General features: G+C 36.2%; 2 protein-coding genes across 2 annotated transcripts in view; one reads left to right on the forward strand and one right to left on the reverse strand.

Annotated features, from left to right (window-relative positions):
• Positions 1 to 13,762, reverse strand: part of LOC107732951 (guanine nucleotide exchange factor VAV3-like) — a 63,171-nt gene extending 49,409 nt beyond the window's left edge. Inside the window, exons 1-10 of the mRNA XM_016544423.1 lie at positions 13,252 to 13,762; positions 11,849 to 11,965; positions 6,655 to 6,713; positions 6,502 to 6,567; positions 5,992 to 6,094; positions 5,619 to 5,711; positions 5,405 to 5,473; positions 5,187 to 5,290; positions 4,616 to 4,715; positions 4,353 to 4,448 (exon numbers count right to left, since the gene is read on the reverse strand). Coding sequence (XP_016399909.1) covers positions 4,353 to 4,448; positions 4,616 to 4,715; positions 5,187 to 5,290; positions 5,405 to 5,473; positions 5,619 to 5,711; positions 5,992 to 6,094; positions 6,502 to 6,567; positions 6,655 to 6,713; positions 11,849 to 11,965; positions 13,252 to 13,455 — 1,011 coding nt within the window. The 5' untranslated portion in view covers positions 13,456 to 13,762. The remainder of the gene's footprint in view (positions 1 to 4,352; positions 4,449 to 4,615; positions 4,716 to 5,186; positions 5,291 to 5,404; positions 5,474 to 5,618; positions 5,712 to 5,991; positions 6,095 to 6,501; positions 6,568 to 6,654; positions 6,714 to 11,848; positions 11,966 to 13,251) is intronic.
• Positions 13,763 to 14,925: 1,163 nt separating this feature from the next.
• LOC107732937 (crystallin J1C) overlaps positions 14,926 to 18,140 on the forward strand; it is an 11,226-nt gene continuing 8,011 nt past the window's right edge. Inside the window, exons 1-7 of the mRNA XM_074560152.1 lie at positions 14,926 to 15,012; positions 15,153 to 15,219; positions 15,560 to 15,736; positions 15,907 to 16,005; positions 16,476 to 16,568; positions 16,785 to 16,941; positions 17,235 to 17,350. Coding sequence (XP_074416253.1) covers positions 15,153 to 15,219; positions 15,560 to 15,736; positions 15,907 to 16,005; positions 16,476 to 16,568; positions 16,785 to 16,941; positions 17,235 to 17,350 — 709 coding nt within the window. The 5' untranslated portion in view covers positions 14,926 to 15,012. The remainder of the gene's footprint in view (positions 15,013 to 15,152; positions 15,220 to 15,559; positions 15,737 to 15,906; positions 16,006 to 16,475; positions 16,569 to 16,784; positions 16,942 to 17,234; positions 17,351 to 18,140) is intronic.

The raw sequence follows: 18,140 nt of genomic DNA on the forward strand, positions 1-18,140 counted from the left end.
GCGCCGCGTAAACATAAAACCATGTCTGCATTTGTGATCGGAGAAACGACAAACAACAAGCGCTACTCTACACTGCTCAAAACTCGCGTTTGAATCATCAGTGACAAATTCTTTAAACAGAAAAATGTACTTACAGGCTGCGAGTCATGAATCGCAAGACTGTCCTTGCAAAGTTGGAATTGCCCCACTTTAGAGAAACAGACACCGGCATTGTAGGCTATACTCTCCCAGGAAACAGTCCTCTGAATATTTGGGTTGAACTGTTCTGGAACAGTGTTGTAAATACAACTTAACTACTGATTTCTAGTTGTGTCCTCTTTTGGAAGGCCAAACAAAGTAGTTTCGCTTTCACAACGAAACAAAGGAAAAATTTAAATCGCATCATATGACCCCTTTAAACTAGATTTTTTGAAAGATGTATCTTTTTCTTTATCTTGGTCACACATATATATCTTTGAATCCGAGTCAGACTTATGTTCAGTCCCTGTTCTGTCATGAAATGAAGACACAACATCATCATCAAAACTCTGAAGAGTCTGGACTAGACTGCTTCACTGAAAACTTGTTCTGAAAATCCCAGTGACAGAACAGAGTGACCATGGTGCCAAGTTTCCAATGAGCATGCCATGGCAGTTTTGAGGGAATACCGGACATTTTGATTTGAACAAGATTTATTCCACGATATGGAGAAGAACGTCAACAGAACCTTTTGAGATCCACGCTATAACATAACTAATTAACTTGATAAACAAATCTGGCCTTTGGATTTGTGCACAAAAGCACTGGAAGAGAAATGGGGTTGTTCCAAGTGTGAAATCTGTGCAGCTCATCAGAAACATGCATTTGTTTTCAGAGTGCAATCGAATGCTGCTGGAGAGAGACAAATAGCCCAATCGCAGCGAGTAAACAAAGTGATTAGAAACTTCAGCACTCTTTCCAGATTTACATTCTGACCCAGACCAATGCTGTGACTCTGATGGAAGCTCATGCATGTGTGCCTGGAAATGTGTGTGTGAGGACGTGCGCCTAGACTCATGTATGCTTATATATTTAAACCTATTGGAGGTATAACATGGAGCAGGAGCTTATGGAGACCCAATTACCTACCTCACGGATGAATGAGTTTTTAGTATTCGTCCCTGTATACCTACCAGTAAATCCTGCCCTTTTCATGCATTCATCATTATTTATATATTATTAAAAGTCGTAAAAAAATCTTTAAAATCTTACTAAAACTTTACAATTAAAATGAAAACTGGGTTCGTAAAAATTAGATTCCGTGTGTTTTGGGGTCTTTAGGCTATAAACAATTGCAAACATGCAAATATGCAATAAATAAATAAATCAGATACGCTACAACCCAGTCAACACGTGAGATCATGCGATGATCACAGTGACATCACACGATCCTCATACTGTGATCCTCACGGTGTGAGTAATAGGTGAAATCATTGTGAGTTCACATGATCCTCATACTGTGATCCTCACGGTGTGAGTACTATATGAAATCATTGTGAGTTCACACGATCCTCATACTGTGATCCTCACGGTGTGAATAATAGGTGAAATCATTGTGAGTTCACATGATCCTCATACTGTGATCCTCACGGTGTGAATAATAGGTGAAATCATTGTGAGTTCACATGATCCTCATACTGTGATCCTCACGGTGTGAGTAATAAGTGAAATCGTTGTGAGTTCACACGATCCTCATACTGTGATCCTCACGGTGTGAGTAATAGGTGAAATCATTGTGAGTTCACACGATCCTCATACTATGATCCTCACGGTGTGAGTAATAGGTGAAATCATTGTGAGTTCACACGATCCTCATACTATGATCCTCACGGTGTGAGTAATAGGTGAAATCATTGTGAGTTCACATGATCCTCATACTGTGATCCTCACGGTGTGAATAATAGGTGAAATCATTGTGAGTTCACACGATCCTCATACTGTGATCCTCACGGTGTGAGTAATAGGTGAAATCATTGCGAGTTCACACGATCCTCATACTGTGATCCTCACGGTGTGAGTAATACATGAGCTCATTGTGAACTCAAACTATCCTCATACTGTGATCCTCACAGTGTGAGTAATAGGTGAGCTCATTATGAACTCAAACGATCCTCACACTGCGATTCTCACAGTGTGAGTAATAGGTGAGCTCATTATGAACTCAAACTATCCTCATACTGTGATCCTCACAGTGTGAGTACTATATGAAATCATTGTGAGTTCACACAGTCCTCATACTGTGATCCTCACGGTGTGAGTAATACATGAGCTCATTATGAACTCAAACGATCCTCACACTGCGATTCTCACAGTGTGAGTAATAGGTGAGCTCATTGTGAACTCAAACTATCCTCATACTGTGATCCTCACGGTGTGAGTAATACATGAGCTCATTATGAACTCAAACGATCCTCACACTGCGATTCTCACAGTGTGAGTAATAGGTGAGCTCATTGTGAACTCAAACTATCCTCATACTGTGATCCTCACAGTGTGAGTACTATATGAAATCATTGTGAGTTCACACGATCCTCATACTGTGATCCTCACGGTGTGAGTAATAGGTGAAATCATTGTGAGTTCACATGATCCTCATACTGTGATCCTCACGGTGTGAGTAATAGGGGAAATCATTGTGAGTTCACATGATGCTCATACTGTGATCCTCACGGTGTGAGTAATAGGTGAAATCATTGTGAGTTCACATGATCCTCATACTGTGATCCTCACGGTGTGAGTAATAGGTGAAATCATTGTGAGTTCACACGATCCTCATACTGTGATCCTCACGGTGAGAATCGTGTGAGCTCATGGTGACATCATTGTGAGATCAAATTGTTGACTGGGAATGCTACAAAAATATATTAATAAGTATGTTTGAGTCATTCCTGAGGAAGTGGGCACAATGTGTTTGAGAACAGGGCTGCATGGGGCAGAGTGTCAGACACACTGCCACCCGTCCCTGCTTTTGTTTGTTTGTGTGTGTGTGTGTGTGTGTGTGTGTGTGTGTGTATCAGGCCATCTCTAACACTTGTGCACTCACTTCTGTCCTCATGTCTTCTCTGTCCTGTGGTGAAGGACCTCGCGCCTACAAAACTTTAGCATGGACTAGTGCAGTAACTGTGATGATTATATTACATATAGGTATATATAAAGTGACTTTAACAGTAAAATCATCTAGAAAGACTTGCTATGTAAGCTTGTAACTATTGGGGATCTTTTTACATGGTTTGCAATCAAGTGAATCAGTCTAGTTTGTTTGTGTGACACAATTCTTTGAAATGGTTTCTTTCTTGAAACTGTTAGTGAGGTTGAGTAGATTTGTTTGGTCATAGCACCTCTGGTGGTCACTGTAGGAAAGTAGTTAAAAGGTTATGAGCAGATATATTTACAAATTAAATTATTTTGTAAGACCAAACATCATTGGGCCTTGGGTGAGGAATTTCACTGTATGGAGAGGGGGAAAAACTTTTTTTTTTAAATGTCTTTTGTATTCCACAGAAGAAAAAAAAATCAAGCCATACAGGTTTGGAATGATATAATGGCGTGTAAATTATTAAAATTTTGGGTGAACTATCCCTTTAAAATACATCAATATGCCAAGACACAGGCTCACTTCCTGTTCTAAATCTAGTTGGATGGAATCTCAAATCCACCAGGTACATTGATCTTGGTAAGTCCCAAGGAATGTGAGGAAAAAGTATTTTATTCTAGACCATTCTGTTCAATACGGTTAAAATGTACGCTACTAGTGCTGCTAAAGGGTTTGAGAGACTGACCTCAAATTTGACCAGATGGCTTCAGAATCTACCCTATCCTGCCAGATTTCATAATTTTACTATTTAACAACATTTACACCTTATAAAGTAAGTTACTTAACTCTCCTCCTACATCTGTAATATATAGATCACTTTCTTAAACTCAATTCCCAATGGATAAAATCAAGTACCACCCTACATTTATTTGGATATCCTGTAATGCTCAGAAATGCATCAAATTATGGATGTAAAACGGGTTGTGACTACGGTTTCATTTTGACTTTAATATAATAATGACCTTTAGTATTGATTTGAACAAGCTGTACTTCATCTGAATTTTGTTCTCTGAACAAAACAGAAGAGTAAACCTTTCCTACAGCAGTAATAACAAATTAAGCTCATGTAGTGTCATTGTCAGAAAATAAGAGAAAACTAGCCATATGGCTCCCCCATGTGGTACATATCAGTAAGACATTCAACCAGGGTCATTTCAAGCTCAGCAAAAATGTGATATGCTTTGTTCAAAGTGTTAAAAGAGGACTATATACAATGTTAATAGTGTGTATGTTACTGTACCTGAAGCAGTAGTGGGTATTTCAGCACTCGCTGCATGGGAACCACAAGTAAGTCTCTCAAAGTGAATTTCCCATTGTTGGCTCTCTTCGAACATTCCTGCAACACAAAATAAACTGAATCTGGAAAACAGAAGGCTCTACAAAACCTCAAAAGGAAATGATCTTTTAGCTCTTTGAGCATGGGAAAAGCACATTATAAATATTATGATTATGAAATAAATGAAATATTATAAATATGACAGAAAATTAAACAGTGTTTTGAACCTCTAGTTTCAGTCGAACGTCTTCTTTTTCCTTACAGATGAAGTCTAAGAGAGAAATGGCTGACTCTACATGACCGCAGTATTTACCATAAAGTAGAAGCCTAAAGCAGACAGGGCAAATGTTAGCAAAAAACACACACATCAGCAGTGCTTAGTAATATGATTCTAGAAATATTAAATATTAACTAGTCCTGCAGAAATTCAATGAAAGCTCTGCAGATTTCCACAAAATTTGATTATAAACAAAAATCTGTCACCCCTTGCATGTTTAATTTGTTTTTCTTCAATATAATTGCTGTTTTTAAAAACATAAAATTCACATAAAATGTAACAAAATAAATAAATCAATCAGTAAAATAATGGATAGTTTGATTACCATTTTGTCCAAACTAAATTTTGTGAGGTTTACACTTAAAATGACGCCACTGTGGTAAGAAATATAAATGTAATTGTATGCAAACATATACAGTGGGTACGGAAAGTATTCAGACCCCCTTAAATTTTTCACTCTTTGTTATATTGCATAAAATGAAGATAGTTATGTGCCTGAATGTGCTGGTTTTGTACAGTACCTGTCTTTGTAAATAATGAAGATTTGGTGGAGGTTTTCTGCATTTTTATTCTGAACAGAGTCTTGAATCTCAGCCAACAGGCTTTTGTGAATTTTAACCAGGTCCTGAGAAGCACAAATATATATAAATATGTAATATAATATAAAATATTTTACATTTGGTGGAAATGTTAGACTTTTTTTTTATTATTTAGAAACATTGTGGTCAATGTCACTCACTGGCATATTGATGAAAATCTTGTCAATTTCTGTTGCCGAGATGAATTTTATCAGTGGAATCATAAAGTACTGTTAAGACAGATAATAAAATGCATTTTAGCTCAATGTAGGAAAGTTATATCCTACATTGCGTGGCAACAGTGGAGCAGCTGTCCTTCACTAGATGTGAAGCACGGTATGATCAAATACTCCATCCTGAGAATGTGAATCTCACCTTCTCAATTGTCTCCAGGGTCTCAGTGTATTTGGCTTCTGTCTGTTTGATCTCTAAAAGACAGCAGCTTCTGATGTCCACCTCGGCCTGTTTCTGTCAACACAACTCACTTATTCAGTCTACAGCCAGCCAGCCAGCCAAAAAAATTGCTTTAAAAACACAACCTAATAAAGTTTTAAAGTGACAAGTTTTGTTTTGGTTGGTTTTTTTTCTGGTGCTTTTCGTGATTACAGTGAATTTACTCATAAAGATACTTACGAAAAAGCGACCATATTTCTGGTTGGAGTAGGAGTAGGTGTTTTGCAAAGGAAATCAACACGTTGATGCATTAGGAGAGTTTGTGTGTGTGTGTGGTATTGAGTCATTTGAGTACCGCTTGAGACGCAGCAGCCTCTGTCCTCATCAGATCCTCATACACCTCTCCTCCCTCTACGTCTCTGTACACGGGGTCATAAATATATTCCTCCAGCTCCTCACTGTTCACACAAAACACATTCAGATTAGGACTTCACAATTACTATAAAAATATGAACAGTATGATTACACAACAGTTCTGGTCAAAGCGGTCAGATTTTTAAAATTGCAATAGATCAGTGCGCTGCTGTACACATGGCTCTATTTCTACAGAAAATCCTGTGTAACTTCCTGTTTTCACACTTAGCCTACTATTAATTAGCCATTCGCATTCCTCCCACACAACGCCTAAGCAAGTAATGGATCTCATACAATACTGAAAATATGAATTGTTCTTCCGAAACAAAACATGAACATATAACGTGGGTGACTGAAACCGCAAGTGTTAATGAGTTTCATTTGAAAACTAGTCTCTCATTGCTTCCAATTAAACAACTGCCCAATTAGGTTAAGAGAGCTTCATACTTACTCAATAAGATCTGCCAAATGGATATATATGTCTTCATTTTCTGTGCTTTCCTCCGTGGGAAATGACCTGTGAAATCAGTACAGAACCAGAGAATAAGACGATTTTTAATGTGTACAACTGATTTTTTTTCTTGCATTGTAAATGCAAACTCACCTGATGGCTTTCTGTTGTGCAAAAGATGTATGAGAGAGTTTTGATAGGGTGTCAATGACCTGGAAAGACAAAAGCAGGTTGTTCGTTTGCAAATTAGAAATGTGTGTCGGCCGGTTTCAGTTTTTGGTCTACCTACAGTATAGACCTTTATCTTAACTGTAGTCATTGTGTTTTTCAGCATGTTTATCTGGTCTTTTGAGACAAATAGGTATTATGTATTTATGAAAACGAACAATTCAGGACATCCTCTCCAAGAAAATGCCAGACAAGCAGCTTGTCCTGAAGTTTCGCAACTTTAAAAGATGTCAGATGGCAACATTTGGACATACTGTATGCACATCTTTTATTTTTGCTTTTATCAATATCATTGATCATTTCAGGCCAACCTTCACAGTGTATGTCATGTTTTAAATTGTTTAGTGATGCAATGCAAGTTGTTGGTATTGAATGTGGAATTTCTGTTGATTTAATACTCAACAAAAACCGTAGAAGTGATTCCTGTTATAAGTCTACATATGAAAAGCGATGTTATTAGAGAGGCATCACACTCTCTGGAGAGGAAGTGGTCTTGCAATGCCAAGCTTGTGCGATGTGGGCTTGCTTTCTCACATTTACACTCATGCACACACACAGACGTGTACAGATTGACATGGTAACACAAATGCATGCAACACAAATACACTTACAATAGACAGATCGGGATGATAGCATGCCATTTAGGTCTGTGAATCGCGCTTCAGAACACCTGTTGAAAACCAACCCTGCTTCCTTTAGAAAGTTATTTTTGTTTATGCCACTACAACCAAACAGAGGTGTTGTCATCTACTTTCATTCTCACTTCATGCATCCTAAACCTCATAAATGTTTGAGCATTTTAACTCTTTCACAGGCAGCATTCTGTGGAGCTATCCCCGAGTAACAAATTTAGCTAAATACATTTCCCTAGTATCTGTTCCACAAACTCTTTGAAGGAATAAAATCAGATTGGTTTCGTTTTTAGTAATATAACCTGCATTTAGGAATAACATCTTTGAAGTTCTGTACAAGAGCATTAAAAAAGGTCACCTATACAGCATAAAGCTAAGATGGCAGCTGCAGGTCGCAGCTTTTGCAGCTTTACAGTCAGACCGCAGCAGAATTTCAATTCCACCATAAAGCAGCGCAGCAGAGGAGAGCTTTTCATTCTGAATCTCAATAGACTGTGCATTCATACATTTCAATTCCGAAACTAAGTGTGAATGTGTAGAAGGTAAGACTTTCTTTAGTTTAGTTTTATTTTCTCTCAATATAAACGAGTCACAAACTTGATGGAAATCGTCTTTAAATGACTAAAATTTGCTTTGAAACAATCAAAATTGTGCCTACAAATGAATTTCTTTTCATTTACATTGCATTTATGCATTTGAAGACATGCATTTTTTTTCCCAAAGAGACTTTCATTGCATTCAAGGTATATATTTTATCAGCCCATGGATCCCTGGGAATCAAATTCTTGACCTTGGCATTGCTATTATCTATTGTTCAAGCTACAGGTTCTTTATAAAACTAACATTTTAATGATTTGTATTGGACATATTAGACTAGATAGTGAACGAAAAACAGCAGACATGCAAACTGCTTTAATACTGTTAAAAAGCATCCCATGATGCATCATGCCAAGAGTTATTTTAATTTAACATTTTAGTTGTAAAGAACTGCAAGTGTTTCGGACATGCAACCATCATCTATCATCCCTCCTGTCTTGTCACCTTACAATTTTTTTTAAAGGTTTCCTGTGCTTCTTTGGTTTAATATGTTCATGAGAGGCAAGTTGAAAACACAGCACTGTTTAATCTGAGTGAGGACTTGACTCTTAGCCTGGCAGGGATTTGGGAAATTTGCAGGGACAGGACCATGATTATAAATGTCAGCTAAATAATACGGTCAAAAAAAGTACAAAAACAATCCATTCAATGCACTACGTGCATATTGATTAGACAAACAAAAACACAACAAACAATAAAAAATATCTGTACTCAGTGATAGTTTTTCATTCTAAATGTATTTATTCAAATCATATGTGATGCAAATAAAGCAGTTCATGATAAATCCTGTCAGTAAATCACTATTGCTTTAGGATTGTGAAGACAAAACTCCCACCACCTATTGATCTGATATGGTTGTCAATATACTACCCCAGTAACCTAATAATAATAGAATGCCTGGAAGGCATGTAGTAAATCCATATCTCTATTGTCAAATGAGGTGACTGAAACAACTACACGTGCAGAAGACCGCATGTGCCGTGGAGTCTCTAAGGAAACAGCACAGGAAGATGAAAGGTGAGAAAAGGTTAAAATACAACCTCCAAGCGAATGTGCGGTCTTCATGAGAGCACAAGCAACCATCAGCTATGTTCAGATGCATTAACACCTGCGTGACTCCATGAGAAACTACTTTAAGAAAAAAATAAGCAATGAGAGGCCATATTTAATAGTAATTTAATGCACCATGTAAAGTGGAGTACCTACAACACTCATACGAATGGTAAAATCACTGCAGCGCAGAGACTCTTGCAGGTCATTGCTTTTATAAAACAACAACAACGTAAATATAATGAAAAAAAAACACTAACGTTCAATACAGAGCTACATTTATTATAACTAACTATTGTAATAAACAGTTGTATTTAATTTAATTTAGTACCAATATTAGGCTATGTATGGTTGCTGGGCAAAGTATGCAACTTGGCATGCTTTTTCCAGCATTTTACAAAGGCTTTGAATCAATGCAAATGCAAATCATCCAACCAGAGCCTGAAGTGTCAGTTTTATAAAGATTCTTTTACTTAATTGTAAAATGAGCACATTACTCCAAATCTGTGCCAAATCTGAGCTGTATTTCATATCATTACTTCATAATTTCATTTAAAGCAGATTTAATGGATGTGAATGTAACATGCATACTTACAAGACAAACTCATGTTAGTAGATTGCTGCCGGGCAAAGATTATTGAGAAGGATTAACTTAAACCTTGAGAAATGGGGCAAAAAACAACAACTGCAGACTGAAACTGTTGTGTGAATTAATGTTAACACTTCTTGCAATTGTGTAACTGCTTCACTGTTTTGGTCAGTGTTGCGAGCATAGTTAGCCAGCAGTATCTAAAACTTACTTAAAAATCACTTAAAAGTTGTTTTATTATTATTTGTAAGTTATCTGTATGTATAGGCAAGATGGATTTTTAAATGTTTCTTAAAATCTTTTATGTTCACCAAGGCTGCATGTGTTGAGCAAAAAACACAGTAAACGATTAATACTAATTTAACTAAATAACTGTTTTCTATTTGAATATATTTTAAAATGTTGTTTATTGCTGTGAAACAGCTGGATTTTCAGCAGCCATTACTAGTCATCAGTGTCACGTGATTTAAAAAAATAATAATTTTAATATGTTGTTTTGGTGCTTAACAATCTTACTACCTTATCATAACCTTATTATTATTAACTCTATTTTAATATTCTATATAATACATTATATATTATAATATTAATGATATTATACTGATATTAGACATGCTGAATCTTTTAGTGTTTTTAAATCTTCTCTTAAAACTCACGTTTCCAGAGTAGCTTTTATATGATTACTTTGTAACTGTTTTTTATTTTAATTTATATTCTTCTTAAATTCATCTTCTTCTTTTGATGCATTGTTTTTTGTATTTCAATGTATTTTTACTTTTTTTTAAAGTACTTTGAGGTGCAACTTTAAAAAGTACTATAACAATAAAGTTTATTATTGTTCTTGTTATTCCTATTATTAATATTATTAACAACAACTATATTTTAATATGATCAATTGAATGCATCCTTGCTGAATAAAAGTATTAACTTGTTTTTTTCTTTTTCTTTTTTTCATCATACTGACCCAAAACTTTTGAAAAGTAGTGTCAATAAATAGAAATAAAATCAAAGAAACTGCCCTGGCATCTGTGATGGAGGACTGCTGGGGTCTTCTATAAGGTCCTCTATAAAATGTCCTCCTCATTCAAAATTTCATGCTACTGAAAAATGTTGTTAAATTAGTCGAGTTGCTAACTTTGTACTTTTACTTAGTTGGACATACATAATTTTGATCAACTTCAACATTAACTACTACTTTATTGTACACATGACTGCATAAAACACCAAGTTATCCAGATATATACTGAACAAATGACACTCCTCAGAACCATTAACAACATGCGCACATGCCCTCAGCCATAAGCCTTCAAAAACTGTGCAGTGGGAGTGTTTGAACAGCTCTTCAGTTCTTTCAGGAGTGTATAGTTCAGCCCTAGAGGGCTGTGCTAATGATTCTGCATGGCTGCAGATGTGTCCTATGAGTGCAGACAAACAATGGCTGAACCCCTCTGTGAAAACAGTGCAGTCCCTCACAGCACAAAGGACGCTTCGCTTTATGTTTAACCCCACATGAGGCCAGACCTTCAGCCACTGAGCTTGCTAGGAAGAGAAATGCCAGGAGGAAGCTACTGGAGTAGGTTACTCCTGTGGCTCAGGGAATTATTATATTACACTGCCAGACAAAGACAGTCCAAACATTCAGAACAAGGTTGTACATTAAGAGGTTGGGGAAATAAATGAGCTATTGATTACTGGTGACCTTCAGAGGCCAGACCACAACCACATCAGCCAGGCATTTACAAGTGTCTGCGAGCACAAGCAGAGTGAATCTATTATTCTTTGGCCATGGTTAATACAATAATACAGATCATAATTTTACAGAATTAAGACTGCAGAACTGTAGATTAGATTCTCAGTTTCTCTGGTCTGTGGTATCATCCCCCATCAATACATACTGTCTGACCCATATTCATATTCAGCAAACAATGTTTTTTTAGTTAGTCTCATTAACAGTCAGCATTATTTCACAAGTAATTCTTATAGTACGATCAATTTCAAATTTCAAAATCAATTTCAAAATAAAATCATAACTTAGTAATATATTAACAAATAAAATGTATTAATCATTCATTTATAATGTTTATTTATTTATAAATTTATAAATTAATTATGATTATAGCCCATGGTGCACATTATTGTTATGGAGTAAAAAATTATAAGAAATATTAACACATTTTTAAAATAATTTGCTATATGCTCCTTCTGAAACTACCAATAAAAGAATCTTGAAAAAAAAATTTTTTTTCATTACCTTTCCAAAATCACGGACATCAAAGAGATCGAAGGCATCAAACAATTCACTCTTCTTCATCCCAAAAGCTTCGCAGCATGCAGACAAGAATGTACGAATATTCTTCAAGCAGAGGAACTAATAAAGCAAGAAAAAAAAAGATTCTGTTAACGTTTTTAAAGGTTTTGTTTTTGCACACCACTTGTACATATACATTTTTTGGGCAAACACAATGTAAAAGATTACAAAACAAAATGTAAAATGCAAATGTGTAGCCAGGACAAAGCATTTTGAGGATATCATGAGAATCTTCTGTGGAAACGTGGCCTTGAGAGAGACAAATTAGTGGAATCATTAAGGCTTTTCCCTTTAGTAGATGAGGAAATGAGATTTCCAACTAATAACAAACAGACTCTATTGCCTAATAGGTGCTATCAACGATATTTCTGCTTCTGCATTTTTTTTACCATTCAAAGAGCACAACAGATCAACTTTAAAAAAAAAAAGAAAATGACAAGAGGTTGCTTTTAACTTCCCTCTACTATAAGTCTATTGTCACGACTGAATTTAATTTAAATAATTTAACATCATTATTTCACAATTGTGAATTTAAATGAACATGAACCAATTCCAAAGCACAAAAACCACACTAATCAAAATTCACCATTTATATGAGTCAGATAAGTGATAGGAATGCCAGCTAACGCAACAAGGGGTGTTGCTGAAAATTGCTCTTTTCCGTTGTCTGATGGAGACTGACTGTGTCTCGTCAATCCAGAAGGGTGGATTTGTGCGTTTAAAAATCAGTCAGATCACAGTCGGATTTGACCAGGTCACTGGAGTGAAACGGGGGCATCTGAGAAGAGTTGTTTGGGCCTGGGCAAACTGCCTGAGACTTCTCAGCCCTAAACACTTACTTACACACAGCAGCGAATCAGGCAGAACATTCATCTGGATGACTTTTGGGTCCCTACCAAAACACGATGTACATTTAAAAACTGATGTTTCATTAGTTCAGTGTTTACTCAGTTTGTTGAGAGTTTTGCAGACTGACTGAATGATGCCATATACAAAGAGAGCTGTGTATATCTACCACTGAGCCCTTTGTGAAGAGAAGTGTATTCTGCCACTGCCACTGGCACTGGGGCCACTTGTAGTACTATGGCACTGGCTAGTACTATAAAGCCTTAAATGACTTACAACTTACAAAAATGTCAAAATATGCTGTATATAATACGTTGGTAAAATAAATGTATTGAAATAGATATTCATATACTGCTCATATATGCCATGAAGACGAAAGTTACTGTATGTCAGTAGGTTAGTGTTTCCGCAACTGCAGTACATTATAAAAATAAAAAGTTTTTACAGAAATTCATATACGTTCATAATAAAATGACAGAATGTCTATTGTTTGCCTTCACCTGTGACATCTGTGGTCTGAGATTGATCTCTTTCAGGTTAATGGTGTCGGGTCTGAGATTGTTCAGCAGCTGGCACAGAAGCACCCCATCCCGAAGAGTTTGGGCCAAATCAAAAACCTGCGCCGAATCCGCCGTGACCCGATGACTCCGGGGCAACACTTTACAATTGATCAGCCACAAGCTGCACTGCCTCCAATACTCCATAATGCGCGTATAAAATTAAAACAACTGTGAAATAAATCTGACACAGTTGAATGAAGCTATAAGGTGCAGAAACAGCCGAAGCAGAGCGCACACCTTGCGTTATATTTGGCATCCGTGGTTTATTTTTTCTTTTCTTCTTCTTCTTCTTTTTGAGCGTGCGCTCTTAGTTGCCAAAACTGAGACTCGTGCGCACTAATTTGGGTTTATCCGTGGTCTACCAGAACTATAAATCCCCAACAGCGGAGTTACGAATTCTAGTACGGCAAAGGTTTTATAATAACTGAGGAGTGCGGCGGCGTTGCCTCGTAATCCAATGGCGAAGTCTTAGCTTATGAATATTCATTAATAGGTGACGATACGTTGTCGATCCAGTGGCGAAGGTTCATCTCATGAATAATAAGGACCAAGTCTTCGCCATAGTTTTTTTTTTTTTTTTTTTCTTAGTCTTCACCATAGTAGATGCTCTTCCTTTTCCGTTAGTTTTGACTCTTGTCGCAAACTATAATAGGTCTTATTAATTTAAACCTCTTGCAGATATCTCTCCTTCCTCTTCTAAATATCATCCTGACTTTGAAGGCATTTGTATTACTCTGTAAAAACTGTAAATAAATTATTTGTCAATCGTAGGATTAATAATGTCTACAACGGAATTATAATATAGTTTAATAAGTTTAATGCAATGATTTAGTTTTTTATAGGTGAAAGAAGCCCTTTCGGCGGGAATAGAGGCATTCCAGATGGATTAAACATGGCTTTCCAGAGCTGATCATTCAACAGTGACGGAGAAGTGAGTTTAGGAGCGAATAACTTGCACACAGACAGTGCTAAAGTTATCTTATGCTCTTCCAATAATGCAGATGTGCATATTTTAATTATTTTATCTTATATTAAATATACACTAATGACCTTGAATGTTTCAGTAAAATTTGTTTTTCTTTTTCTTTTTGAAGTTTCAGATAATTTTATGAAAGCAAAAGTTGTAATATTTCATGGTGTTTCAGTGAAAATAAAAAAAATTAATGAAGCGACCTGTAGCAAAATATATCAAATTAATTCCATTTTTGTTCATTTTTACATATTGTCTATATATTTTTTTTAATATTATAAAATCATAAAAAAAAACAATATTGCACGTGCACTGTGACGTTCTGCTGTCACGTGCTTAATTCCATCCAATCAGCAGCACGGGAATCCAGTTCATAACACAAGAGCTTTCGCATTAAATTGTGTAATCAGATAATTTTATGAAAGCAAAAGTTGTAATATTTCATGGTGTGTTTCAGTGAAAATAAAAAAAATTAATGAAGCGGCCTGTAGCAAAATATATCAAATTAATTCCATTTTTGTTCATTTTTACATATTGTCTATATATTTTTTTTAATATTATAAAATCATTAAAAAAAACAATATTGCACGTGCACTGTGACGTTCTGCTGTCACGTGCTTAATTCCATCCAATCAGCAGCACGGGAATCCAGTTCATAACACAAGAGCTTTCGCATTAAATTGTGTAACTTGTAAACTTCAGACTCCGCTTGAAGAATATAAGATTCAAAGGTGAGAATCTCTTTCGTTTTAAACTGTATTAACCATAAGTATGAGTTTCAGTTGTGCATGTTGCCGACAACATGCATTCTAAGCTATATATGAGCACGATAGTTTCTCTCTTACTTGGTTTGTTTATCTTGTTGTCACAGATGGCTCTTGCCCTTGCTGACAGGGCTATCGGAGCAATCATTGGATCAGCTATTGCCGATGCTGCAGGTTTGCATTACTTGCGAATACTAGTAACAAAATATACCAAAAAGCCTTATATATAGCAACACTTATTTATAGTCACCATCTGTAATATATCACAATTGAATTGGCATCGCACACAGCGTTACAGTACATTACTGTGTATTTACATAAGCATTGACAATCACATGCACATGTATAACCTGACATTATTTTGTGGAGATGCAATGTAATCACACACTGTTTATCATTAATATAGTAATCAATTATAGTAGCAGGTAAGAAACATGGACACTGTAATGTAGGATTACCCTATAAACAAATGTTGACAAATGCAGATTTTTGGTTGATACTGTACATTCTGCAGCACAACCGCTCCATTGGGTCTATGACCTGCAGAAGCTGAGCATGTTACTCTCTCAAAGTCCTGAGCCTGAATTCCGGCCTGAGTCTGCAAACCCATTCTACAGGAGGAACACTGGACAGCAGAGCTGCTATGGAGATCAAGCATTCGTCCTCCTGGAGTCCCTGTCTGAGTGTAGAGGTGAAAAAAACAAGACATGATACATTCGCGTATGTAAGAATATGAAAGGGTGAAACTGTGTGTTTGAAAACCTGACTATGTGGTATATAGTAAATAGCACCATATTATTTGACTATGTTGTGGTTAATAGGATGTCGATTATTCAGTTATTTGTTTATTTGTTCAAACAGATCTGAATGTGGAAGATTTGAAGCAGCGCACCTACAAATTATTTGGACCTGGATCTGAATATGACACACCAGTCAATGATCCTTACAGAGACAAAGGAGGTAAATTTAATCCACTGCACCTGGAAATTTTCATCTTTATTTACTTTTTTATTAGTTCTTCTTGAAATATTTGATGTATTTGTTTTTCTGCACTATGAGAACTCAGGTAATCCTTTATACTACAAACAATTGTTATATATATATATATATATATACACACACAATACAAGCTTTCATTTTTTTATATATTTATTTTTCAGTTTTCATTTTAATTTTAAGTAGTTAGTTGACAAGGGAATATTTCAAACTTTCGTTTAGTTAAAGTTTTTTTGTGTTATATTTGTATTTTATTTCAGTTATATTTCATTCAACATTTTTTTTTAAATAGTTCTTTAACAGTATATTATAACCATTTGCATGTTTGTCTGTCATTTTGACTCATGACCCTAGACAGATGGTGAAGTTTGTATTGTTTCAAATATGAGTTTTCCTGAATTATTCATGACTTTTTTTCTTTTTTTTTTCTCAAGCTCCCAGGCCTCAACTACCTCTTGAAGGACCCTGGAGACAAGCAAGCCTTAAGAGCTTTATTAAAAATGTGGATGCAGGCAAAGCAGAGACGGGTACTGTCAGTTCTGTTGCTGAGAATAACTAAGTCAGATAAACATCCTCCTAAATATTTTGTGTAGCCACATTATTGTTAATAAATACTAATTCATTTTAATGTTTTTCAAAGATGTAATTATAACATTTTAAGTCATTTGGAAGGAGATAATAAAGCAATATATTATATTAATATATATCATAACAAAATAAATCTTTATTGTAACACTTTTCAGGTTGTGAAACTGATAACCAAATAGATGGAGTGGCAAAGCTGGCTCCCATTGTAGCATGCTATGCTGGAAAGCCAGAGATGTTGGAGAGGGTTGAGGAAGCCACCCGTGTCACGCAAAACAATGACATATGTGTGGCAGTAACTCTCGCTGCTGCTAGGTTGGTAATATATGATTGACAACACGAGATGTGTACATACAACTTAGCACAGTTTGCCTCAGAAACAGGTCTATTTATTTTGGTTTCCAACATAGAATGGTGGCTTATCACATATGGGACCCTGGACCACAAAACCAGTCTTAAGTCGCTGGGGTAGCTGCAAATATACCCATTACCCTTGTGACTGATTTTGTGGTCCAGAGTCACATATTAGAATGTGCATGGAAATGGTGTATGAACTGATCTCCATAATAATATGGGAAATATCAGTGCTAAAAGTTATTTTTCTTCAGGTTCATGGAGCATTTCATCCTGAATGGTCCTGATCCGAAGGCCTTGGATGCAGTGCTGGAACAGCTCAGTGACCCAAACAGAAAAAACCCTCAGGAGTTGGACAAAGCTATAATTGGTATAAGCAGCTTTAAATTGTTATTAGTATTGTTGAGCTGGATTCTTAGGGCGTGTTTACATTTGGCAGCTTTGGTTTGAGTAAAAAGAACTTCGACAGTGTGAACGCTAAGTGAGTAAATGTATAATAATATAAAAGATTACCGGTTTCAAGGTATACCGCGGTTTGAAAATGTCACTGTTTCAAAACCGCTAATATTTTCTGTTATACCGTTCCTGCGGTATGCGCTGTTTTTCATGTCTCCTCAAAGACTGAAAGTGTAGGAATCCCTCAGGTTGAGTGCAGTGTAGAGAGGAACACGATCCTCCTCCTGTTGGTGCGAGCGAGCGGTCAGTCACGTGTGTGTAGGATGGCCGAAAGAGCTTCCCCTGGAACTTGCGCGATCGGCAGCCGGCCGTTTTTTGTCTTATTGCAAGCAACTCGTCTCTGTTCTGGACTTGCACAAACTGCCTTGCAATGCAATCGTTTTCCAAAATGTCATTTATGTGAAAATATGAAGACTGTAAACGCCCGTTAACACAGGCCAGAGACGCTGAAGACGGACGCACAGAGAAAATACTGTAGCAGGCAGATAACCCAATGTTCATGATGCACAAACTATTGGAAGAAAATCCTCAATATTGATTTGGGGGTTTATATGTGAATATGAATGTGTTTATATGTGAATATGAATGTGTTTCTGAGAGAAACTGACTGCCTTCAGAAAAGTTTAGATGGTATTTTCTTTTAATCTCGTCTCTGTATAGTTCATATTAAAGCAGTGTTTCAGCGCAGTGCTGCTTTGTTTACA

The sequence above is a fragment of the Sinocyclocheilus rhinocerous genome, unplaced genomic scaffold, assembly GCF_001515625.1.
Source record: "Sinocyclocheilus rhinocerous isolate Xijiao unplaced genomic scaffold, SAMN03320098_v1.1 scaffold1001, whole genome shotgun sequence".
In the NCBI taxonomy this organism is placed as follows: domain Eukaryota; kingdom Metazoa; phylum Chordata; class Actinopteri; order Cypriniformes; family Cyprinidae; genus Sinocyclocheilus; species Sinocyclocheilus rhinocerous.